The 26,301-nt window shown below is 49.0% G+C and overlaps 1 protein-coding gene across 1 annotated transcript; it reads left to right on the plus strand.

Moving 5' to 3' along the window:
- Nucleotides 1–487: 487 nt before the first annotated feature.
- On the plus strand, nucleotides 488–26,224 carry LOC124017022 (protein virilizer homolog). The gene is given in 27 exon segments (XM_046332359.1): nucleotides 488–596; nucleotides 1,229–1,341; nucleotides 3,704–3,790; nucleotides 5,572–5,620; nucleotides 5,732–5,894; nucleotides 6,006–6,125; nucleotides 6,315–6,554; nucleotides 10,110–10,828; nucleotides 10,928–11,065; nucleotides 11,445–11,671; nucleotides 11,749–12,431; nucleotides 13,155–13,237; nucleotides 16,990–17,472; nucleotides 17,561–17,716; nucleotides 17,909–18,144; nucleotides 18,591–18,840; nucleotides 19,782–19,999; nucleotides 20,130–20,262; nucleotides 20,415–20,564; nucleotides 20,662–20,816; nucleotides 24,681–24,777; nucleotides 24,861–25,024; nucleotides 25,120–25,189; nucleotides 25,192–25,365; nucleotides 25,367–25,472; nucleotides 25,572–25,724; nucleotides 25,865–26,224. Coding segments are annotated over 27 exon segments (5,403 nt in total). The 5' UTR covers nucleotides 488–533; the 3' UTR covers nucleotides 26,038–26,224.
- Nucleotides 26,225–26,301: the final 77 nt, after the last annotated feature.

The following is a 26,301-nucleotide window of genomic DNA, read 5'->3' on the forward strand; positions in this document are numbered from 1 at the left end:
CATGAGTAGACGAGTGCATAGGCTATTTCCAAATGCTACAATTGACATATAGGCTGCAGTGGGAAATTTTATTGAAAACAATGTAATATAACATAATGTTGTTTTATGCATTTCTGCTACTGCTGAGAAAATATTGAGACCAGCCAATCGTGGCAAATCAGTGAAATCATTACAATAAAGTTTATAAGGCCTATTTACCAATAAACACTGATGAAAAATATGTAGATCCATTGTTTTAATTTAGGCTATTGTAAAATACATATATCAAATAGTCAAAGTCAGGCTACTGCCTGTTTTATTACGGCATCTTTAATAACCTATTATGAGAGTGCCATTGGCAGAAGCCTGAATAACGTTGAATGAACTCTCCAATATGCACCGATATCAGATCAGTTTGTATTTTTACATATTAGAAAAAAAAGTTAGATTTAAACTGATTCGGGGTCTGTCTTTACAGCTCACCGTCGGGTTTTAAAACCCGGAAACCGTTGTGGCTAGATCCGGAAGTTTACCCCAAGTGAAAACAGAAAAACATGGCGGGTGACACTTTAACGGAGCTACTTTTTCTGGATACGTTCAAACATCAAAGTGCAGAGGTAGCTAAATCTGTTAATAGCACTTGCTATTTTATCCCAGGAGTGTACTTTGCTGAGATTCCAGTTAGCTAGTTAACTACGACTTCTGATCCCCCCGTTCCCCTAGGCTAATGCTAACACGGTGGCCACCTTGCATAATAACTCAGTCGTCCATCCAAACTAAGTGTGATGCATTGTTTCCTAAAAAAGGTATTACGTTTTTAAGTAGGTCACGGGTTCTTATATTCAGTGGTCTCTTCTACAGTTGCAGCGGGGATAGGGATACGCAAAACTAGCTAGCCATAACAGATAACGGGACAGTCGGCAACAGCGTGTGCGCAGATTGTTTACCCGCTTGTTACTCACACAGCTAACGTGTATGTTTACTTGCTCGTTTGCGACTCACACTGTTTACGTGACACAGACAGTTTACCGACTGTTCATCTTAACAGATACAGTCTACAGTTACTGTCTGCAGATGAATACACGAAATTCCCAGTTTTGTTTTTGTATGGCACAAAAAGTGCTGACTGTTTTTGTTGAACACTAACATGGTCTAAATAAAAATCTAATCACATTTTATTGTTCACATACGCTGAATACAAAGGATGTAGGCCTTACAGTGAAATTATTCAAACGTGTTCTGTCTGTAGCTGACCAATGTGGATGTGGTGCGGTTCCCGTGTGGGGTCCTGATCACAGAGGTGCGCGTCATTCCCCCTGGAATTAAAGCACACACCAGCCTGCCAGACAACCGGGCATTCGGGTAAGAAACCATCATTCAAGGTGTATAAGGGAGAGCTAAATAAATATATACTACTAGCTATGTGCATGTGACATCTGAGACTGGGATGTGTATGAGGGGAACTTCAGGGGCCTCAAACAATCATGCATAGGCACAAATATGTGCGTAAACCATGCGTGGGATCCTTTCCACTCAAAGTGTGCCATGACCGTGCTCACACAGTGCCATGTGGTGGAATAATGCCTTGATCACACCTACAGCCTCATTGCGCAAAATGGTATGAGCGTGAGTTCAACATTCACCTTCTGCTACCATTAAATGTCAAACCGTCTACCATACAATTTGATGCATACATTCAAGAAATCCAATGTATGCACCACATAGAACAGACTGCAAGGCAAACACAGCATTCCATTGGAAATGAATGTACTTCTAGTGTACCAAAGCGCAATGACGCTGTCAGTGTGATTGAGATGTAAGTGAACTGTCAAGCGTAGAATGGGGGGAAATATATGTTGAAAATGTCTGAAATTGTGATGGAGTAATAATTCTATAATTTTTGGATGTTATTGTATTTCCATTGTGAATTCATGTAACATATCTTGACAGCCATATAATTTGACCACCAGTGCATTTGTTACTATAATAATTCACATAAAGTACAGTCATTTGTTAAATGTATTTAAACTTTATTTAACTAGGCAAGTCAGTTAAGAACAAATTCTTATTTACAATGACGGCCTACCCCGGCCAAACCCAGACGATGCTGGGCCAATTGTGCGCCACCCTATGGGACGCCCAATCACGGCAGGATGTGATTTGAGCCAGGGACTGTAGGGATGCCTCTTGCACTGAGATGCAGTGCCTTAGACTGCTGCGCAACTCGGGAGCCCAAAGTTAGAGGCACGTGTGAAAGTGAAACCATTGTTGAAATATGATAAAAGGCTTTAAATAATGGGAAATTGAATGAAAGGTTGATCAAATTTGACACATATTTAACAGATGTTATTGCAGGTGTAGTGAAATGCTTGTGTTCGTAGCTCCAACAGCAGTAGGATCTGTGCAGTAGTATGATCTTTCTCAGAAAGTACTGATTGGTTTTGGGAAATTATATCTGATGAGCCAATCTTCTAGGATTTTTGTGAGGACTTAAGACTTACTTTAAAAAGGCAACCTTATGCCATTCCGGTGCACATCCAAGTGCTGTCCACCCTCAGGTTTTTGGCTTCGGGAGCTTGCCGATCGGCATCTCACAGCTTCGATGAGACAGTGTTTTGGATGCAATCATCAGTAAAACAAACTGTAATGTACAATTTCCTTACACCGTCGCCCAACAGGTTGAAGTCAAGAGGGGTTTCTTTGCCATCAATGGGTTCCCAAATACGAACAGAGCAATAGACGGCACCCACATCGCCATAAAAGCACCATCCCAAAACGAGTTGAACTATGTGGACAGAAAAGGCTTCCACTCTTAATGTGCAGGTGATCATTTATGAGATGGGCAGAAGACGCTGCTGAATGTTGTGGCCAATGTTGGCCTATACGCCTACAGGAAGGAGCTGTTGAGGATGGATGGCTTATTTCTGACTGTTGTCTACTCATTTGATGTAGATTTGCCATTGCTAATGCACCTCATTGTCTTAATGGTTATACTGGTCAAGCCACAACTGAGAGAGACAAATAAAACCTTTTGGTTGTACTCAATCTCTGACACTAGCACTTCCTATTTTCTTTGCTTTCTTTGGTTGCGACGTTGTATATCCTGGTACGGTGTGGTATATTCCCCACAGGCTTTAAAGGGATGATTTTGACCATGTATGATTAATTGGGGGCACTTCAAAATGCAAATAGCCACGGTCGTGCACGAGCACTGAGGCTGAGAATATTTGGTATTTATCAGCGATTATCTCCTTCCAGTCTACGCATGAAGCTCGTAGGATTGTTTGATAAATCAAACTTTTTCTATGTTTACGAACATTCTAAATTCCGTTCGTAAGAAGTATTTTATAGAAGTTTCTACTCAATATTGATTTGGGGAGGCAGGGTAGCCTAGTGGTTAGAGCGTTGGACAAGTTCAAACCCCCGAGCTGACAAGTTACAAATCTGTCGTTCTGCCCCTGAACAGGCAGTTAACCCACTGTTCCTAGGCCGTCATTGTAAATAAGAATTTGTTCTTAACTGACTTGCCTAGTTAAATAAAGGTAAAATAAAACAATTAATTGATAAATGAGGCCCCAGAGCTGTAATGTTCAGTTTGGCCTCATTCTCACCGGGTAGTTGGGTGATTTGTGAGGTAATCGTAGCCGGACAGACAGCATCTCTCATGTGGCTGAAAGGGGGGCTAAGTGGTGATGTCATATCCTGTTCCTGTCTGTGTTTCCAGGGAGACATCGCCTCATTCCTTCCAGCTGGAGCTTTTCTTCAACAACCTCACTAAACCCAGCAGCGCCTGCTTCCACAGACTGGGCAGGTCAGTAACACTTTGTACATTCTATTTGAATTGAATGTGTTTGTGTAAAAGACACATACAACAGAAATGTACAATGTGGACCCAGAGGATAGCACTTAAAAGTATTCATTAAAGCACTTGTTTCCAAAGAGTGGTTCTCGACTATACCTCTACTTCTCTCAAGCTCTGTATCCCTCTGTCTCTACCTCTGTCTCTCTCTGTCTGTATCCCTCTACCTCTACTTCTCTCAATCACTGTATCCCTCTGTCTCTACCTCTGTCTCTCTCTGTCTGTATCCCTCTCTCTCTACCTCTACTTCTCTCAATCACTGTATCCCTCTGTCTCTACCTCTGTCTCTCTCTGTCTGTATCCCTCTCTCTACCTCTTCCTCTCTCTGTCTGTATCCCTCTCTCTCTACCTCTTCCTCTCTCTGTCTGTATCCCTCTCTCTCTACCTCTTCCTCTCTCTGTCTGTATCCCTCTCTACCTCTTCCTCTCTCTGTCTGTATCCCTCTCTCTCTACCTCTTCCTCTCTCTGTCTGTATCAGTCTCTCTTTACCTCTCTCTGTCTGTATCCCTCTCTCTCTACCTCTCTCTGTCTGTATCCCTCTCTCTCTACCTCTCTCTGTCTGTATCCCTCTCTCTCTTCCTCTCTCTGTCTGTATCCCTCTCTCTCTACCTCTTCCTCTCTCTGTCTGTATCCCTCTCTCTTTATCTCTTCCTCTGTCTGTATCCATCTCTCTCTACCTCTTCCTCTCTTTGTCTGTATCCCTCTCTCTCTACCTCTACCTCTTCTCTGTCTGTATCCCTCTCTCTCTACCTCTACCTCTCTCTGTCTGTATCCCTCTCTCTCTACCTCTACCTCTCTCTGTCTGTATCCCTCTCTCTCTACCTCTCTCTGTCTGTATCCCTCTCTCTCTACCTCTCTCTGTCTGTATCCCTCTCTCTCTACCTCTCTCTGTCTGTATCCCTCTCTCTCTATCTCTCTCTGTCTGTATCCCTCTCTCTCTATCTCTCTCTGTCTGTATCCCTCTCTCTCTACCTCTATCTCTCTCTGTCTGTATCCCTCTCTCTCTACCTCTATCTCTCTCTGTCTGTATCCCTCTCTCTCTACCTCTCTCTGTCTGTATCCCTCTCTCTCTACCTCTCTCTGTCTGTATCCCTCTCTCTCTACCTCTACCTCTCTCTGTCTGTATCCCTCTCTCTCTACCTCTGTCTCTCTCTGTCTGTATCCCTCTCTCTCTACCTCTTCCCCTTCCTCTCTCTGTCTGTATCCCTCTCTCTCTACCTCTTCCCCTTCCTCTCTCTGTCTGTATCCCTCTCTCTCTACCTCTTCCTCTCTCTGTCTGTATCCCTCTCTCTCTACCTCTTCCTCTGTCTCTCTCTGTTGCTCCTGCCCTCCCAGTATCTGTCTATTTCTCTCTCCCCACCCCTCCCATTTTTTCACTTCCCAGAATGTGTCTATAAAAGTATTTGAGAGCTCAAGTCTCACCTGTAGAAGCTGTCAGGGCAGAGACCAATCTGTGACTACTGTCTTAGTCCTTGTTCACTCCAAGACGGGTCGCCAAACACTTAGCCCTGTTGCTGCACCTGCAGAATCACACACAACAGAATATCCCAGAATACCACATCGATCATTCCAACCGAGAACACAGGCACAACCTAATGTTAGTCAAGCGCTCACAGGCCGTTGTTCACCTGAGAGAACTTGCAGTACACCAGCCCCTCTACTGTAGCCTGCTCCACTACTAATGAAAATGTGATAATTCTGTCTCTCTTTCTCTCGCTGTCTCGTCCTTACAGTTTTGAATATGATGAAAACAAGTCCATCGTTTTCAGGCCCAATGGAAAGGTAAAGACTCCTTCCCCCTCTGTCTGTAGAAAGGTCACTGTTCTCTCTACAGGTGAACTGTGTTGTGTGTGTCGCTGTGTGTTTGTCATGGTGAGTGTGTGTGTTGTGTAGGTGAACACAGATGGTCTGGTGCTGCGTGGATGGTACACCAGTCTGACGGTGGCAGTGTACGGTACAGCAGAAAGGTCACATGGTCACGACCGGGACTCTCCCCCACCTCCCCCTCCCCCACCCCCCCAACAACAGACGGGCCTCAAGAGGATCATCAAACAAGGTGAGTAAAGACTCATAGTAGGGTTGCCAGGATACCACTATCACAATACTATCATATTTCCCATGGCAAAAAGGAAAACACAAGGTGGACTCAACTGTGTGTGTGTCTTAGAGTGGGATAAGGAGGAGCAGTATAATGGCAGTCCCCCCAGACCAGCTCCCAGAGGGCCCCGCACCCCTCCTGGACCGCCCCCACCAGATGATGATGATGAGGAGCCGGTCCCAGTGACCGGTAACACACACACTTCTCTGCGTCTCTATGTTCATCTCACAGGGACAGATTTCATACTGTATATTCAACTAGCTAACCTTGCCAAAAGAAGCGTTTCCATGTATTTATGCAAGCTTGTATCTGTGTATACCTGATGCCCTCTTTGGTTGCCTTGATAACCGACTGTGGTGTCCATGGTGACTGTCTCAGTTGGAGTGGCCAAGGCGGAGCCGACTGAAAGAGGGGAGGACTACCTGGAGGCGGTCTCACCTGAGCGCAGCTCACTGCCTGCCGACGAACCTTACTCAGACGCCGAGCCTGAGGAAGAGGGGGAGGAGGAAGAGGATGAAGAGCCGGAAGAAGAGGACGATGCACGGACGGAGTGTAGCGCCCCTGAGGATGAGGAGGAGGAAGAGGAGGAGGGTGAGGAGGAGGAAGAGATGGAGGAAGGTAGGGGGGCTCCTGTGTGACGGCAGGACAGACAGTTTGTGTGCCTCGGCATGCTGCTCAGACCCCTCAACCCTACACCCTTCTCAGACCCTTCAACCCTACACCCTTCTCAGACCCCTCAACCCTAACCCTGCTCAGATCCCTCAACCGTACACCCTGCTCAGACCCCTCAACCCTACACCCTGCTCAGACCCTTCCACCCTGCTCAGACCCCTCCACCCTGCTCAGACCCCTCCAACCTGCTCAGACCCCTCAACCCTACACCCTGCTCAGACCCCTCCAACCTACTCGGACCCCTTCACCCTGCTCAGACCCCTCCACCCTGCTCAGACCCCTCAACCCTACACCCTGCTCAGACCCCTCAACCCTACACCCTGCTCAGACCCCTCAACCCTACACCCTTCTCAGACCCCTCCACCCTACACCCTTCTCAGACCCCTCCACCCTACACCCTGCTCAGACCCCTCAACCCTACACCCTAACCCTACACCCTGCTGAGACCCCTTAACCCTACACCTTTCTCAGACCCCTACACCTTTCTCAGACCCCTCAACCCTACACCCATCTCAGACCCCTCAACCCTACACACTGCTCAGACCCCTCAACCCTCCACACTGCTCAGACCCCTCAACCCTACACCCTGCTCAGACCCCTCAACCCTACACCCTGCTCAGACCCTTCCACCCTGCTCAGACCCCTCAACCCTACACCCTAACCCTACACCCTGCTCAGACCCCTCAACCCTACACCCTTCTCAGACCCCTACACCCTGCTCAGACCCTTCCACCCTGCTCAGACCCCTCAACCCTCCACCCTTCTCAGACCCCTCAACCCTACACCCTGCTCAGACCCCTCAACCCTACACCCTGCTCAGACCCCTCCAACCTGCACAGACCCCTCCACCCTGTTCAGACCCCTCAACCCTACACCCTAACCCTACACCCTGCTGAGACCCCTTAACCCTACACCTTGCTCAGACCTCTCAACCCTACACCTTGCTCAGACCCCTCAACCCTACACCCATCTCAGACCCCTCAACCCTACACACTGCTCAGACCCCTCAACCCTACACCCTGCTCAGACCCCTCCACCCTACACCCTTCTCAGACCCCTCCACCCTACACCCTGCTCAGACCCTTCCACCCTGTGCAAACCCCTCCACCCTGCTCAGACCCCTCCAACCTGCTCAGACCCCTCAACCCTACACCCTGCTCAGACCCCTACACCTTTCTCAGACCCCTCAACCCTACACCCTGCTGAGACCCCTTAACCCTACACCTTTCTCAGACCTCTCAACCCTACACCTTTCTCAGACCCCTCAACCCTACACCCTGTTCAGACCCCTACACCTTTCTCAGACCCCTCAACCCTACACCCTGCTCAGACCCCTACACCTTTCTCAGACCCCTCAACCCTACACCTTTCTCAGACCCCTCAACCCTACACCCTGCTCAGACCCCTACACCTTGCTCAGACCCCTCAACCCTACACCCTGCTCAGACCCCTACACCTTTCTCAGACCCCCTCAACCCTACACCCTGCTCAGACCCCTCAACCCTACACCTTTCTCAGACCCCTCAACCCTACACCCTGCTCAGACCCCTCAACCCTACACCCTGCTCAGACCCCTCAACCCTACACCCTGCTCAGACCCCTCAACCCTACACCCTGCTCAGACCCCTCAACCCTACACCCTGCTCAGACCCCTCAACCCTACACCCTGCTCAGACCCCTCAACCCTACACCCTGCTCAGACCCCTCAACCCTACACCTTCTCAGACCCCTCAACCCTACACCCTTCTCAGACCCCTACACCTTTCTCAGACCCCTCAACCCTACACCCATCTCAGACCCCTCAACCCTACACCTTTCTCAGACCCCTCAACCCTACACCCTGCTCAGACCCCTCAACCCTACACCCTGCTCAGACCCCTCAACCCTACACCCTGCTCAGACCCCTCAACCCTACACCCTGCTCAGACCCCTCAACCCTACACACTGCTCAGACCCCTCAACCCTACACCCTGCTCAGACCCCTCAACCCTACACCCTGCTCAGACCCCTCAACCCTACACCTTTCTCAGACCCCTCAACCCTACACCCTGCTCTGACCCCTACACCTTGCTCAGACCCCTCAACCCTACACCCTGTTCAGACCCCTACACCTTTCTCAGACCCCTCAACCCTACACCCATCTCAGACCCCTCAACCCTACACACTGCTCAGACCCCTCAACCCTACACCCTTCTCAGACCCCTCCACCCTACACCCTGCTCAGACCCCTTCACCCTGCTCAGACTCTTCAAACCTACACCCTGTGCAAACCCCTCCACCCTGCTCAGACCCCTCCAACCTGCTCAGACCCCTCCAACCTGCTCAGACCCCTCCACCCTGCTCAGACCCCTCAACCCTACACCCTGCTCAGACCCTTAACCCTACACCCTGCTCAGACCCCTCCACCCTGCTCAGACCCTTCCACCCTGCTCAGACCCTTACACCCTGCTCAGACCCTCAACCCTCCACCCTGTTCAGACCCCTCAACCCTACACCCTGCTCAGACCCTCAACCCTGCTCAGACCCCTCCACCCTGCTCAGACCCCTCCACCCTGCTCAGACCCCTCCACCCTGCTCAGACCCCTCAACCCTACACCCTGCTCAGACCCCTACACCCTGTGCAAACCCCTCCACCCTGCTCAGACCCCTCCAACCTGCTCAGACCCCTCCAACCTGCTCAGACCCCTCCACCCTGCTCAGACCCCTCAACCCTACACCCTGCTCAGACCCTTAACCCTACACCCTGCTCAGACCCCTCCACCCTGCTCAGACCCTTCCACCCTGCTCAGACCCTTACACCCTGCTCAGACCCTCAACCCTCCACCCTGTTCAGACCCCTCAACCCTACACCCTGCTCAGACCCCTCCACCCTGCTCAGACCCCTCCACCCTGCTCAGACCCCTCCACCCTGCTCAGACCCCTCCACCCTGCTCAGACCCCTCAACCCTACACCCTGCTCAGACCCCTCCACCCTTCTCAGACCCCTCCACCCTGCTCAGACCCCTCCACCCTGCTCAGTCCCCTACACCCTGCTCAGTCCCCTACACCCTGCTTAGACCCCTCCACCCTGCTCAGACCCCTCCACCCTGCTCAGTCCCCTCCACACTGCTCAGTCCCCTACACCCTGCTCAGACCCCTACACCCTGCTCAGACCCCTCCACCCTGCTCAGTGCTGTTATAACCAGCCTAACCAGCTGTAATCATAAGGCTTAGAGCCATGTCTGTTGCTGCTGTAGTATCAGATCCCCTTCCATGACAAACTAACTGTGCCTGTCTGCTGTGGTTCTCTAACATTCTTAACTATTGGTTGAGTGAACTGTAATTAATGTTATTAATGTTTTAGCACTTATGTGAGTGTTGTGAGTGAGGCCTTTTCTTTTGCTGTGTTTGTGTTTTTGTTGTTTTACAATATTTTTCCCTCCCTCACCCTCCTTCTCTCACCCTCCTTCTCTCACCCTCCTTCTCTCACCCTCCTTCTCTCACCCTCCCTCCTCTCTCCAGGTGATGGTTATGAGGAGATCAGTAGTGATGAGGATGACTTGGACAATGGGAGTTTTAAGCTGCCCAGTTTTGACATTGACTATACCCCTGAAGACCTGGCCTCTGTGCCCCCAGTCCAGTACGACCCCTATGAAAGAGAGCTACGCCCACTGCTCTACTTCACCCCTCCCTACAAGACCCGCTTCGACTCCCAGCTGGAGAGGGCTACGGGGGCTGTGTGTGTTGGTCCAGAGGGGCCTGGAGGTGGAGAAGGGGCAGAGGCTGAGGTTGTTGCCCAGATGAGAGAGCTCCTGGCTGGGATAGGAGAGGACCGTGACTCCCGCTGGGTCACGGCCCTAGAGCAGGCATCAGGGCTGCTCGCTAGAGGTCTGGGCTTTCTGATTGGACAGGGGGAATGGGAGGGGCCTATTGGAGCTCTGGTCCAATGGGCTCTCCAGGGTCTTAGTATGGAGATAGCGCTGACCCAACCCATTGCTCTAAACCTCAGGCAGCTGAAAGCTGGAGCTAAGCTGGCTTCCTGCTTGGCCGAGTGCCCACAGGGCCTCACTGCGCTGCTGCACGAGGGAGCCCTGGAGCTCCTACTGGAGCTGCTCCAGGTGGACCATGTGTCGTCCACACTGAAGCTGTGTATCCTAAGGGCTCTGGATGCTCTGACCAGTGCCCCCGCTGGTGTGGAGGCCTTCCTACAGGAGGGGGAGATAGAGAGGAGTGGATACCAGGTGAGAGGGGCCATAGACATACGGTACACATGAAGACCTTATAATAGAGAGGCTGTGTGTGTTTCTAACTGAGGTTGTGTGTTCCCCCCCCCCCCGCAGCGGTTGGTGCAGCTGTTCCTGGGGGAGGAAACTGTGCGTGTGGTAACCGCGGGCAACGCCATTTTGCAGAAAGGCCACGCCTATGAGGTTATGACTGACTTGCAGAGGACAGCGGCAGCCTGGAGCGAGCCTCTGCAGGTAAGCACACGCTGACTGGAGATCTGCGTTTTAAGAACAGGGTCTGATAAAGTTTCCCATTTCATAACCAGCTCCCAGTTCAGTGTGGAACTCTGGGGTTTCTATGACTGAGGTTCTACTGTCCACATAATTACTACAGTATATCAGTATATGGGGCGGTAGGGTAGCCTAGTGGTAAGAGCGTTGGACTAGTTGCAAGTTCGAATCCCCGAGCTGACAACGTGCAAATCTGTCGTTCTGCCCCTGAACAAGCAGTTAACCCACTGTTCCTAGGCCGTCATTGAAAATAAGAATTTGTTCTTAACTGACTTGCCTTGTTAAATAAAGGTAAAAAATATATATAAAAAATATATAATAATTATTAGCGGGTTTTTTTCAGGATGAGGGGGAGGAGCCTGACATAGCCATGGAGGAGGAGACATCATTAGGCCCCTCCCCTGTCAGCGAGGCTGAGCTGGATAGGTTGGCTGGAGTTCTAGAAGAGTTACATCACCTTCTAGAGACCGCCCCCCACACCATGGTCCAGCCCCCTGGAAAGGCCTTCCCTACAACCGCACGCATTACTGGTCCACAAGAGAGAGACGACCCCTACCCTACACTGTACAGGTAGGTACAACACCGACACACACGCACACACACACACACAGTCATTTGTACTAATAACTCTCCCTCCCACCCTACAGGTACATGCATGCATGTCACTTCCTGGAGAGCTCGGCGGTGGTGTTGTCAGCAGCAGTGGCAGCAGGGCATACAGGTGTCACTCACGCCACCAGGGAAGTCCTGCACTTTCTGTCTCTCACCCAATCAGGACTGCTTTTCATGCTGGCCCAGCCCACGCCAACCAACCTGCTGCTCCGCCTCCTAGCAACCATCGCTGAGGTTGAGGGAGAGGAGCCTATGGTCACTGGGGGCGACGGTGGGTTCTCGGGCCCCGGATTGGGTGAAGAGGGTTTGGGGGTGTGGCTGATGCAGGCGCTGCATGCCCTCCAGAGCGTGTCTGAGCTGATGAGTCACGTGACTGCCGGCGGGGAGGGAGGGGTGGGGCTAGAGGAGGGGGACAGTGCGGAGGTACTGAGCATGCTCCATGCCCTCTACCTCATCACCTTCACACAGACTGGGAGGAGCGCTGTGGCCCACGTCTTCAGCCTGGAGAACAACCTCTCCTGTCTGGTTACGCTGCTGCAGCACCACAGCAAGGACGGACACGGGGAGGCCAAGGCCCGGAAGGCGGTGACCTATAACTATGCGTGTATGCTGGTGCTGATGGTGGTTCAGAACTCCAGTGATCTCCGTAACATGGAACAACACGCTGCTCCTCTACTCATCCTGGCCAAGGCTGATGACACCAACGCTAAACTACAGGGTGCGTAGCTCCTGACCCCTGACTATAACAACGCCAGGTTGGTATCCAACCTTAACCCCTAACCTCTGACCTATAACTCCAAACCAACCTTATCAACAATGGGTGAACCGGTAGTCCCTAAACCTTCATCTTAAAAATACTTCTACACCCAACTCTATCATTGTAATGACATAGCCCTACCCATCACCCCTTAGAAATGTGTTGAAGGCCTCCCAAGTGGCGCAGCGGTCTATGGCACTGCATCGACAGATTCGATCCCAGTATGCATCACAGTCGGCCGTGACCGGGAGACCCATGAGGCGGCGCACAATTGGCCCAGCGTCGTCCGGGTTAGGGGAGGGTTTGGCCGGCTGGGATTTCCTCGTCCTATCGCTCTCTAGCGACTCCTTGTGGCGGGCCGGGCACCTGCAAGCTGACTTCGGTCGCCAGCTGGACAGTGTTTCCTCCGACATGTTGCGGCTGGCTTCCGGGTTAAGCGAGCGGTGTCTCAAGAAGCTGTGCGGCTTGGTGGGTCGTGTTTCGGAGGACACATGGCTCTCAACCTTCGCCTCTCCCGAGTCCGCAGGGGAGTTGCAGCGATCGGACAAGACTGTTACTATCAATTGGATATTACGATATTGGGGAGAAAAGTACCCCCCAAAAAACAACAAAAACGTGTTAAACTACTATTCAGAATTTCTTGCAGCACTAAGTGATCCTCTCAGTGTTGTTGTTGTGTTCCAGAGCTGAGTCAGTGGCTGGAACCTCTGGACAAGGTGAAGTTGGAGATGGGCAGCATCCCCAGCCTCATAGACTACATCAAACAGGTGAGCCGTTACACTACATGTCCCCAAGGAGTGATAACCTGTTGTTGCTGTTTGTTTAATCCTTCATAATGATGACATGGCTGCAGGCTCCTTACACGCACACACACACCCACAAACACACACACACACACACACACCCACACACACACCGACTTGCTTTGATATAACTAGCTGACTAAACTCCACTGATTGGTAAAGGAAGATTCTGATGAAATCCACCAACGAGTGAAGCAGAGATCAGGCTTTGTGGAATTCAGCAACGACTACATCGATTCGCCCAAGGTCAATACTTTAAAAAAATATATATTATAATTATGAAACGTTAACTTGTACCTGTGTTTGTCCTCTGTAGTTGCGTGCCTTTTGTTTTGCTGAAATCCATACTTTTTCAATAACGTTATTCAAAAACATCCACCGACTGTTTCCTTGTTGAGATTCAATTGACAAATGCTAATTTGCGCTGAGTTGCCATCTTAGAGCAACAGCAACTGGCAAACAGTTGGTGGTTGTATTTGATTAGCGTCTATACTTGAAAAAGTATGGATTTCAGCTAACAAAGAAAGGCACGCAACTAAAGGACAAACATAGGTACACGGTAAGCGTTTCATAATCCCATTTTATTCATATAGTCAGACCTAAATTCCACAAAGCATGGTCTCTGCACCACTCCTTGGTGGATTTCAGCAGAGACGTCCTTCACCATGGAGTCAGCTAGTTTGATTTGAATTATTAGGATCTTCAATGGCGACAGCTAGTCTTACTGGGGTCTTACTGGGGTCCCACTGGGGTTCCGACTGGGGTCTTACTGGGGTCCCACTGAGGTCCCACTCGGGTTTGACTGGGGTTCCAACTAGGGTCCTATTGGGGTTCTGACTAGGGTCTGACTGGGGTTCTGACTGGGGTCTTACTGGGGTTCCCACTGGGGTCCCACTTGGTTCCGACTGGGGTCTTACTGGGATTCCGACTGGGGTTCCAACTGGGGTCTTACTGGGGTTCCGACTGGGGTCTTACTGGGGTCCCACTGGGTTCCTACTGGGGTTCTGACTAGGGTCTGACTGGGGTTCTGACTGGGGTTCCCACTGGGGTCCCACTCGGTTCCGACTGGGGTCTTACTGGGGTCCTACTGGGGTTCCGACTGGGGTCTTACTGGGGTTCCGACTGGGGTCCTACTGGGGTTCCCACTGGGGTCTGACTGGGGTACGACACATAACAAAAAATACATTTGAGACAAAAGACTTGACAAAATTTCAAAACATTAACGTGTGTGTGTGTTAACGTGTGTGTGTGTCGATCGGTTATACATACGTCAGTACATATGCACAACAAGTAGGTCACATGCGGGAGAGACCTTGTGCCGTGAGGTGTTCGTTTATTTGTTCTTTTCAACCAGGTTTGTAGTTCACTAGTGCTGTATAAGATGGAAGGGAGTCATGGCTCTGTATAATACTGTACAAGACCCCTCGTGGCATGTCTAGTTGACTATGCAAACAATTTGGAATTTCCAACACATTGCTTCACTTCTTGTTTTTATAAGAAGCAGTCAGTCTTTCCTCAACTCTTAGCCAAGAGAGACTGGCATGCATAGTGGGGCGGCAGAGTAGCCTAGTGGTTAGAGCGTTGGACTAGTAACCGGAAGGTTGCAAGTTCAAAACCCCGAACTGACAAGGTACAAATCTGTCGTTCTGCCCCTGAACAGGCAGTTAACCCACTGTTCCTAGGCCGTCATTGCAAATAGAAATTTGTTCTTAATTGACTTGCCTAGTTAAATAAAGCTAAAATAAAAAAAATAGTGTTAATATTAGCCCTCTGATTACAATGAAGAGCAGGACGTGTCGCTCTGTTCTGGGCCAGCTGCAGCTTAACTAGGTCTTTCTTTGCAGCACTTGACCATATGACTGGAAAATAATCAAGATAAGATACAACTACAGCCTGTGGAGTGTGGTGTCAAAAAAGCATCTTTCCAACCAATGAATCTATATTTTGACCATGACAGTTTACAATCTAAGGTAACACCAAGTAATTTAGTCTCCTCAACTTGTTCAACAGCCACACCATTCATTACCAGATTCAGCTGAGGTCTAGAACTTAGGGAATGATGTGTACCAAGTTTAATGTTCTTAGTTTTAGAGATGTTCAGGACCAGTTTATTACTGGCCACCCACTCCAAAACAGACTGCAACCTTTTGTTAAGGGATTCAGTGACTTCATTAGCTGTGGTTGCTGATGCATTTACACTTTAATCATCAGCATACATGGACATACATGCTTTGTGTAATGCCAGTGACAGGTCATTTGGTTAAAAAAAGTAAACAGTAGAGAGCTGCCCTGCGGTACATGCAAATAGTTGTGACAGTGGCTGACCCAGGTCTTAGAGAGAGAGAGTCCACCTGTGATTGGACATGATTTGGAAAGGCACACACCTGTCTATATAAGGTCCCACAGTTGACAGTGCATGTCAGAGCAAAAACCAAGCCGTGAGGTTGAAGGAATTGTCCGTAGAGCTCAGAGACAGGATTGTGTCGAGGCACAGATCTGGAGAAGGGTAACAAAACATTTCTGCAGCATTGAAGGTCCCCAAGAACACAGTGGTCTCCATCATTCTTAAATGGAAGTTTGGAACCACCAAGACTCTTCCTAGAGCTGGCCTCCCGGCCAAACTGAGCAATCGGGGAAGAAGGGCTTTGGTCAGGGGGGGGGACCAAGAACCCGATGGTCACTCTGATAGAGCTCCAGAGTTCTTCTGTGGATATGGGAGAACCTTCCAGAAGGACAACCATCTCTGCAGCACTCCACCAATCAGTTCTTTATGGTAGAGTGGCCAGACGGAAGCCACTCCTAAGTAAAAGGCACATGACAGCCCGTTTGTAGTTTGCCAAAAGGCACCTAAAGACTCTCAAACCATGAGAAACAAGATTCTCTGCTCTAGATTGAACTCTGTGGCCTGAATGCCAAGTGTCAAGTCTGGAGGAAACCTGGCACCATATCTACTGTGAACCATGGTGGTGGCAGCATCATGCTGTGGGGATTTTTTTCAGCAGCCAAGACTGGGAGACTAGTTAGGATCGAGAGAAAGATGAACAGAGCAAAGTACAGCGTGATCCTTGATGAAAACCTGCTCTAGAGCACTCAGGACCTCCGACTGTGGAGAAGGTTCACCTTCCTACATGACAACAACCCTAAGCATACAGCCAAGACAATGCAGAAGTGGCTTCGGGACAAGTCTCTGAATGTCCTTGAGTGGCCCAGCCAGAGCCCGGACGTGAACCCGATCGAACATCTCTGGAGAGACCGAAAAATAGCTGTGCAGCAAACTCCCAATTCAACCTGCAGAGCTTGAGAGGATCTGCAGGGAAGAATGGGAGAAACTCCCAAATACAGGTGTGCCAAACTTGTACCATCATACCCAAGAAGACCCAAGGCTGTAACGTCTGCAAAACGTGCCTCAACAAAGTATTGAAAAAGTACTTATGTAAATGTGATGTTTCATTTATTTATTTATATTTGCAATGTTTATTTTTTTTAAACTGTTTTTGCTTCATCATTATGGGGTATTGTGCGAAGATTGAGGGGGGGAACTATTTAATCAGTTTTAGAATAAGGCTGTAAAGTAACAAATGTGGAAAAAGTCAAGGGGTCTGAATGCACTGTGTGTGGCTGATGTAAATAAAATAGTGTATGTACATGTGTATTATTGGCCATATTACTAACAGAAAAGACATTCTGTCCTGTCTGTCCTGTGTGTGTCCATGTAGAACGTCCAGAACGTGTTGACTCTAGAAGGAAGTGGACTGATCTCTGCTCTGAGGGTCCTCTGCCAGATCGCCTGTCCACCTCCCGCCGTAGAGGCTCAGCAGAGAGATCTGAAGTGGAGTCTAGCAGGGGTGCAGTTGTTTTCTGGGGAGGGCTTGGACACGTGTGTTTGTGTGCTCCAGAAGCTGTGTAGCGTGCTGCTGCCTGCCTGGCGTGTGCACGGACACATGGGACCCACCCCACAGCGCTGTATGATCCTTGGCGTGTGCGCTAACACGCTAAGGCTGCTGCGGACCATGCTAACAGAGCTGTTGCGCAGCGGGGCCTTCCAGTTCAGGGACACGCGTGTGGCGAGCACGTTGGTGATTCTACACATGGTCGTGTGTTCAGCCCCGTCCTCTGGACGTCTAGACTGGGAGGAGACCAAGGTTCAGGCCCTCATCGTAGATGTGCTGCTCACCTTCACACAGGGAGTCAGCGAACAGGTAGAGCTCTTTTCTGATTGACCTTTAACATAATGTTGTGTGTGTGTGTTGCGTGCATGTAATAAATTGGGTATCATTTCCCCTGTAGATGACCCACACAGAGGAGACTCTGCTCAGTAACACATGGTCTCTGATGCTGAAGGAGGTGTTGGGCTCTCTACTGAAAGCACCAGAGGGACTCTTCTCTGGCCTCACCCTGCTGTCTGAACTGCTGCCACTTCCCCTGCCCATGCAGAGCACGCAGGTACACACACACACACCTGCTGCTTCTCATGTTGCTACAGCCATCATCAGCAACAGTCTGGAGGTCGTTGGATTGACAATTAACAAACTAGTCAATGCATGAGGATTGAAAGCTGTAGGACTTTCATGTTGGAAACATCTAAACCGAAGGGAAACAGATTTCTAATTATGTGTTGTGCTGGTCCCCTTCCAGGTGATCTCTGACCAGGACGTGGCTGTAGCGTTGAACACCAGGAAGTTGTGGAGCATGCACCTGCGGGTGCAGTGGGGTGTGTTTGCGGACGCCCTCGGGTGTGTGTGTGGAACTAGCTGTCCTCCGCTGCTGGCCATGCTGCGACGTGTTTGTGTCCAGCTGGCTGACCTCTCCTCTCCCACCGCCACCCTCATCATGAAGACCCTGCTGGAATTCCTGCTGGCGGAACTACAGCCGTAAGACAGTCGCAAACACACCCTTATGCACCTCTTGAACTAAGATGGCAAGCCAAATAAATCCCAAATTGGCTTTGGATAATATTTAATGTCCATATTAGAACCACCTTCTCTGATGTGTTTGTGATTTTGGTATGTGTGGTTGTGTTTTTGATTTTGGTATGTGTGGTGGTGTTTTTGATTTCGGTATGTGTGATTCTGTTTGTGATTTTGGTATGTGTGGTTGTGTTTTTGATTTTGGTATGTGTGGTTGTGTTTTTGATTTCGGCATGTGTGGTTGTGTTTTTGATTTCGGTATGTGTGGTTGTGTTTTTGATTTTGGTATGTGTGGTTGTGTTTTTGGTATGTGTGGCTGTGTTTTTGATTTCGGCATGTGTGGTTGTGTTTTTGATTTTGGCATGTGTGGTTGTGTTTGTGATTTCGGTATGTGTGGTTGTGTTTTTCAGTGTTGAGGGTAAGAGTCCGGGTTGGGGGCAGGTCCTGCGTCTCCTCTCTCTATTCGACACCCTGGTTTCCCAGAGAGCCTGTAAGATCGCAACGTTACACCTACTCTCTGGCTCCGCCCCTGGAGACGAGCCATTGGCTGATATCTTCCCCCTGCTACTGTCCCTATTGGTTCCCGCTGGTGACCACGCCCTGCCACAACAGCACTGTGCAGAGCTGGTGGGAACTGTCCTGCAGTCACTGTGTGACCAGGTAACACACGAAGCACCTGGTATTGTATGAAGCTAATGCACTTCGTCCACTAGCTGATAACAATGGAGAGGTATGGGGTGAATTGGTGCGTATTATATTCATAAACATGTAGGTCTTTGTGGATGCTCTTTAGTCTGAACTATTTGTCAGACTAGCAGGGGGTCGTATATCAGGCTGAGCCAGGTAAGAGGGAGCGGTAGAGGGATAGAGAAAGGTGTTTAACCCCATCAGTCCCAAGACATTGATCTGACTTTCATTTATCTGCATGTCCAGCTGTTATATTTAGTCTCACGATGAAGTGTTTTACCATGTTCTTTTCAGGACAACCAGGGCCACAAGTAGAACACCTAACTATTTGACATAAACAGTTGCATTCTTGAGTTTTATTGACAGTTCAAAAACTCGATAGAAATGTAGTACCCAATTTGTAAGTCGCTCTGGATAAGAGCGTCTGCTAAATGACTTAAATGTAAATGTAGTTATAAGAATGCTCTAAGTACAGAAATGGTTTGCTCACTGGAAAATGAATATCTAACTAGTCAGTGACAACTGTTCAGAGTTTATAACAGCAACTATGTGAGTTTATCACAGTGTTATAGACACTATGTCCTGCGATTTACTATGGTCTTCTATGTAGAAGAACCCCTTACCTTCTAACGACTCGTGTAGTTTATGAGCATCAGAGACGAAACATGTTACGTGTTTGTGTTCCTGACAGTCAGCCTTCGCCAAGCATCTCAAATCATTCTGACTCTACAGACGTTTTTGTAAATGGTGAGACTCATTGGGTTAACTCTGCTGTGTGTGTGTGTGTGTGTGTGTGTGTGTGTGTGTGTGTGTGTGTGTGTGTGTGTGTGTGTGTGTGTGTGTGTGTGTGTGTGTGTGTGTGTGTGTGTGTGTGTGTGTGTGTGTGTGTGTGTGTGTGTGTGTGTGTGTGTTAGGACATCTCTCTGGTGGTGCCACACCCAGCCGAGGGGTGTGTGTCAGAGGCCGAGCAACTGGCCAATGCCCTGCCAGGACGGGAAATGATCTCATCAGTGTGCGACTCTCTGATGGAGGTTTTGGGGAACGGAGAGAGCAGTGCCGCTCTGCTCCTCACCTGTCTCAGGACACTCATGTTCCTCACAGAACATGACTATGGACTCTACCACCTTAAAGGGTACACACACACTCCTCACTGCCAGGAATTTAGATCAATGCAAGTGTAGCATCTGTATATAGACAATAGTAGTGGTTAAAGCACTGATCCCTGTGGAACACCAAATTCAACTTTAGAGGTGTGTTTTTAGGGCTCTGAAGAAGCACAGTGCCAGTGTGTGTGCTCTGTTGAAGAGACAGGTGTTCTCCTTCAGGAAAGACTCGGCTGAACTCCTCTCTGCTTTGCTGGACTTCCTACGACAGATCCTCAACACTGACCCTCTGGTAAAACCCTAAACAAGTCCATTTCAACATGATCAACCATTATTAACATGATCAACCATTATCCAGTCAACCATTATCTGCCGATGTGAAGGCCGATCCGCCCATATATCATTAATCATTGTCTCTGTCACTTTCTCTCTTCTCATACCCAGGGTTGCTGTGGGGAGGAGAGTGGAGGGGAAGAGTCCGGGCTGGTTCCGCCCCCAAGGTCTGTGGCTCTGACTGGCTCAGAGATGAAGGCTCTGCTGCAGTGGGAGGAGGCTGACACACACCCTCTAAACACACTAGAGAAACACATCAAGGTACACACACACACACACTTTGTGCATAGTAATGATTATAAATGCAAGTACAGATCTCCGGTCGGAAGTAGTGGAAGTAACTGTTGTGTGTGTGTAGAAGCTGTGCAAGGAGGAGGATTCATTGGAGACCCTGTTGGAGAATGTGATTGGTCTACGACAGACGCTGGAGAGCACTATGGACACATCTTCTCCCCCTGAGACGGAGCCCACTCTACCCAATCCTGACACGCTATTGGCCCAGTTCAACCACAGGTACCGCCCACTGACACTGTTGGCCCAATAGACACCGTTAAAGCTGCAATATGTAACTTTTTGTGCGAGCTGAACAAATTCACATAGAAATGTGAGTTATAGATCTGTCATTCTCACTGAACGCATGTCTACATTTACATTTTACATTTAAGTCATTTAGCAGACGCTCTTATAAGCGGTAGGTCTGTTATATGTGCGCTATTTTTATGCTTCCAGTTCTTAAATTTAATTTTTGCATCTTTTACTTTCGGTTTTGCACACCAGCTTCAAACAGCAGAAACAGTCATGGAAGATATATTTCACTTAAGCAATAAGGCCCGAGGGGGTGTGGTATATGTCCAATATCAAATCAAAGTTTATTTATCATGTGCGCCGAATACAACAGGTGTAGTAGACCTTACAGTTAAATGCTTACTTACAGGCTCTAACCAATAGTGCGAAAAAAATGTGTGTGTGTGTGTAGGTAAGTAACAGTAGCAAGGCTATATACAGACACCGGTTAGTCAGGCTTGTTGAGGTAGTATGTACATGTAGGTATGGTTAAAGTGACTATGCATATATGATGAACAGAGAGTAGCAGTAACATAAAAAGAGGGGTTGGCGGGTGGTGGGACTCAATGCAGATAGCCCGGTTAGCCAATGTGTGGGAGCACTGGTTGGTCGCGTCAATTGAGGTAGTATGTACATGAATGTATAGTTAAAGTGACTGTGCATATATGATAAACAGAGTAGCAGCAGCATAAAAGAGGGGTTGGGGGAGGCACACAATGCAAATAGTCCGGGTAACCATTTTGGTTACCTGTTCAGGAGTCTTATGGCTTGGGGGTAAAAACTGTTGAGAAGCCTTTTTGTCCTAGACTTGGCACTCCGGTACTGCTTTAAAAAAATATATATATATTTTACCTTTATTTAACTAGGCAAGTCAGTTAAGAACAAATTCTTATTTTCAATGATGGCCTAGGAACAATGGGTTAACTGCCTGTTCAGGGGCAGAACGACAGATTTGTACCTTGTCAGCACAGGGATTTGAACTTGCAACCTTTCGGTGACTAGTCCAACGCTCTAACCACTAGGCTACCCTGCCGCCCCATGCGGTATTAGAGAGAACAGTCTATGACTGGGGTGGCTGTGGTTTTTGACTATTTTTAGGGCCTTCCTTTGACACAGCCTGGTGTAGAGGTCCTGGATTTTTTTATTTTTTTATTTATTTCACCTTTATTTAACCAGGTAGGCTAGTTGAGAACAAGTTCTCATTTACAACTGCGACCTGGCCAAGATAAAGCATAGCAGTGTGAACAGACAGCAACACAGAGTTACACATGGAGTAAACAATAAACAAGTCAATAACACAGGAAAATAAGGGAAAACAAGAGTCTATATACATTGTGTGCAAAAGGCATGAGGAGGTAGGCGAATAATTACAATTTAGCAGATTAACACTGGAGTGATAAATGATCAGATGGTCATGTGCAGGTAGAGATACTGGTGTGCAAAAGAGCAGAAAAGTAATTAAATAAAAACAGTATGGGGATGAGGTAGGTAAATTGGGTGGGCTATTTACCGATGGACTATGTACAGCTGCAGCGATCGGTTAGCTGCTCAGATAGCAGATGTTTAAAGTTGGTGAGGGAGTTAAGTCTCCAACTTCTACGATTTTTGCAATTCATTCCAGTCACAGGCAGCAGAGAACTGGAAGGAAAGGCGGCCAAATTAGGTGTTGGCTTTAGGGATGATCAGTGAGATACACCTGCCGGAGCGCGAGCTACGGGTGGGTGTTGCCGTCGTAACCAGTGAACTGAGATAAGGCGGAGCTTTACCTATGTACTTGTAGATGACCTGGAGCCAGTGGGTCTGGCGACAAATATGTAGCGAGGGCCAGCCGACTAGAGAATACAGGTTGCAGTGGTGGGTGGTATAAGGTGCTTTAGTAATAAAGCGGATGGCACTGTGATAGACTGCATCCAGTTTGCTGAGTAGAGTATTGGAAGCCATTTTGTAGATGACATCGCCGAAGTCAAGGATCGGTAGGATAGTCAGTTTTACTAGGGTAAGGCTTTACTAGGGAGGCTTTGTTGCAAAATAGAAAGCCGATTCTAGATTTGATGGAGATGTTTGATATGAGTCTGGAAGTCTGGAATATGTGGACTTATAGATGTCCACATATTCTAGGTCGGAACCATCCAGGGTGGTGATGCTAGTCGGGCGTACGGGTGTAGGCAGCGAACTTTTGAAAAGCATGCATTTGGTTTTACTAGCGTTTAAGAGCAGTTGGAGGCCACGGAAGGAGTGTTGTATGGCATTGAAGCTCGTTTGGAGGATAGATAGCACAGTGTCCAAGGAAGGGCCAGAAGTAGACAGAATGGTGTCATCTGCGTAGAGGTGGATCAGGGAATCGCCCGCAGCAAGAGCAACATCATTGATGTATACAGAGAAAAGAGTCGTCCCGAGAATTGAACCCTGTTGCACCCCCATAGAGACTACCAGAGGACTGGACAACATGCCCTCCGATTTGACACACTGAACTCTGTCTGCAAAGTAGTTGGTGAACCAGGCAAGGCAGTCATTAGGAAAACCGAGGCTACTGAGTCTGCCGATAAGAATATGGTGATTGACAGAGTCGAAAGCCTTGGCAAGGTCGATGAAGACGGCTGCACAGTACTGTCTTTTATCGATGGCGGTTATGATGTCGTTTAGTACCTTGAATGTGGCTGAGGTGCACCCGTGACCGGCTCGGAAACCAGATTACACAGCGGAGAAGGTACGGTGGGATTCGAGATGGTCAGTGATTTTGGGCACAGGGACTATGGTGGTCTGCTTGAAACATGTTGGTATTACAGACTCAATCAGGGACATGTTGAAAATGTCAGTGAAGACACCTGCCAGTTGGTCAGCACATACCCGGAGCACACGTCCTGGTAATCCGTCTGGCCCCGCAGCCTTGTTGACCTGTTATAAGGTCTTACTCACGTTGGCTACGGAGAGCAAGATAAGATCACACAGTCGTCCGGAACAGCTGATGCTCTCATGCATGCCTCAGTGTTGCTTGACTCAAAGCGAGCATAGAAGTGATTTAGCTCATCTGGTAGGTTCGTGTCACTGGGCAGCTCGCCGCTGTGCTTCCCTTTGTAGTCTGTAATAGTTTGCAAGCCCTGCCACATCTGACGAGCGTCTGAGCCGGTGTAGTATGATTCAATCTTAGCCCTGTATTGACGCTTTGCCTGTTTGATGGTTCGTCGCAGGGCATAGCGGGATTTCTTGTAAGCTTCCGGGTTAGTCTCGCACCTTGAAAGCGGCAGCTCTACCCTTTAGCACAGTGCGAATGTTGGCTGTAATCCATGGCTTCTGGTTGGGGAATGTTCGTACAGTCACTGCGGGGACGATGTCCTCGATGCACTTATTGATAAAGCCAGTTTCTGATGTGGTGTATTCCTCACTGTGCCTTATTGCTATTATAAACTGATTACCAACGTAATTAGAGCAGTATAAATAAGTGTTTGTCATATTCTGATGTACTACAGCTGTCAGCCAATCAGCATTCAATGCTTAAACCACCCAGTTTATAATGCGGTTTAGATCGTACAATGATTCTCTACACTGTACTTGCCTGTTTTGTCACATAAACTGAAATTAGGCGAACTATTAGAATTTTAGCAACCAGGAAATGACAAAGCGATTTCTGCATAGTGCACCTTTAACAAAAGTTACATTTTAATCAACTGTTTTTTAAAATTATGCGCCTGTATGAACTCAAAATCTTTTGGGGGAATTTGGCTTGTCTTGAATGACCCACTGACACGCTATGGACCAAGTTTTGAGCCGAAGCTGTGTGGGTCCTGTTCTGACTGTCTGTGTTCTCTCCTGCAGGACGGTGTTTGTGTTGTCGGAGGTGTTGGATGAGCAGCTGAAGGCTCTGTGGTTCTCCCCCTTCCACACTGACGACATGGAGGCTGAACTAGACATGGTGAGACACCTGTGTGTTATTTGAATGTGTGTGTGTGTGTGCGTGTGTGTGTGTGGGGTGTGAGTAAACCTCTCTGTCTCTAGGTGAAAGTGGACCTGCTAGGCCTGGCCCAGGAGTGTTGTCCAGAGTTGGACCTGAAGTCAGAGCTGGAACGCTCCTTCCTGTCTGAGCCTTTGTCTCCCAGTCATACCAAAACTAACAAGGGCTTCAGGCTGGGCAAGCACAAACACGAGACCTTCATCACCAGGTACACACACTTTTATCACCTTCAGGTACATAATGTGATTGTATGTGACCCACATGTTAACAAAGATGCCTGTGTCGTCCTCTTCCTCCCTGCAGTGGTAAGTCAGACTACATCGAGCCAGCTAAGAGAGCCCACATGATGGCTGCTCCTCGCGGTCGAGGTAGGGGGGGGGCTTCGGGGGACAGCCCTTTCGCTCCAACGACATCTTCCGGCAGCGCAAACAGAACACTTCGCGCCCTCCCAGCATGCACGTGGATGACTTTGTGGCGGCAGAGTTTAAAGATGTTGGGACTCCCCTGGGCCTGTTGCCCCCCAAGCGACCCCCTAAGAGCTCCCCCAAACCCCCCCACCAGAGGCCTGTTCACTGGGAACAGAGGCAGGGCTGCTTTCCACAGCCAGCAGACACGCTTTTTCACCCCACCGCAGCCTAAAGGAGTGCTGCTGTCTGGTATGTTGACACACACAGATCGCTGTAAACTAACAAGTGGGTCTGTTGTCTTTTAAAGAAACTTTGACTAACATGTCTTCCCATCCCCCTCCCTTCTAGGTAACTATAATGCCCGCCGTGAGGGTGGGCGAGGTGGCACGTCGTGGAGTGGTCTGTTGCCACCGGTTACCCACAGAGGAACATACAGTGATGCCAGGGGCGGGCAGAGCAACTTCACACGCGGCCCCCTGCCCTCACGCCAGCAGCCTGCAGGTACACACATACTCGTATGCACACGTACATACTGTATAAGCACACACATACATATTCAGAGAACAACATGAATACAAGATAATACTTTCATGCACAATTACTGATGGTCACCCTTGTTCTTCTCGCTCCCTCTCTTCCAGGTGCATATCGCCTGGCTCCGCGGGACCGCGCCCCTCGAGGTCGTGGGGGTACAGGCCTGTCGTGGCTGAGTCAGGGAGGAGGAGGGGGGAGGGGGTCCCAGGGGGGGAAGTTTAGCGGTGGGGGAGGCAGCGGAGGAGGGAGGGGACGACACGTTCGCTCCTTCACCAGGTAAACAAACCTGGCCAATGACTGCAGCCCATCACGGCTCTTAACGGACCAATCAGGAATAATGAGTACATCATCTCCATGGAAACGTGTGCTCTGTGGGATTCTATTGATGATGATGTGTGGAATTTGTTGTATTATGTTTTAGTTCTTTTACATTGTTGTTCAGACTCAATAAAGTTCTGTGATTGAGAGCGCCGTCTGGAGTAGTGTGTTAGTGTTCCTCACTGTGGTATGTTAGTATGGATGGTTGGATGGATTGACAGACGGA

This window comes from Oncorhynchus gorbuscha, unplaced genomic scaffold, assembly GCF_021184085.1.
Source record: "Oncorhynchus gorbuscha isolate QuinsamMale2020 ecotype Even-year unplaced genomic scaffold, OgorEven_v1.0 Un_scaffold_141:::fragment_3, whole genome shotgun sequence".
In the NCBI taxonomy this organism is placed as follows: domain Eukaryota; kingdom Metazoa; phylum Chordata; class Actinopteri; order Salmoniformes; family Salmonidae; genus Oncorhynchus; species Oncorhynchus gorbuscha.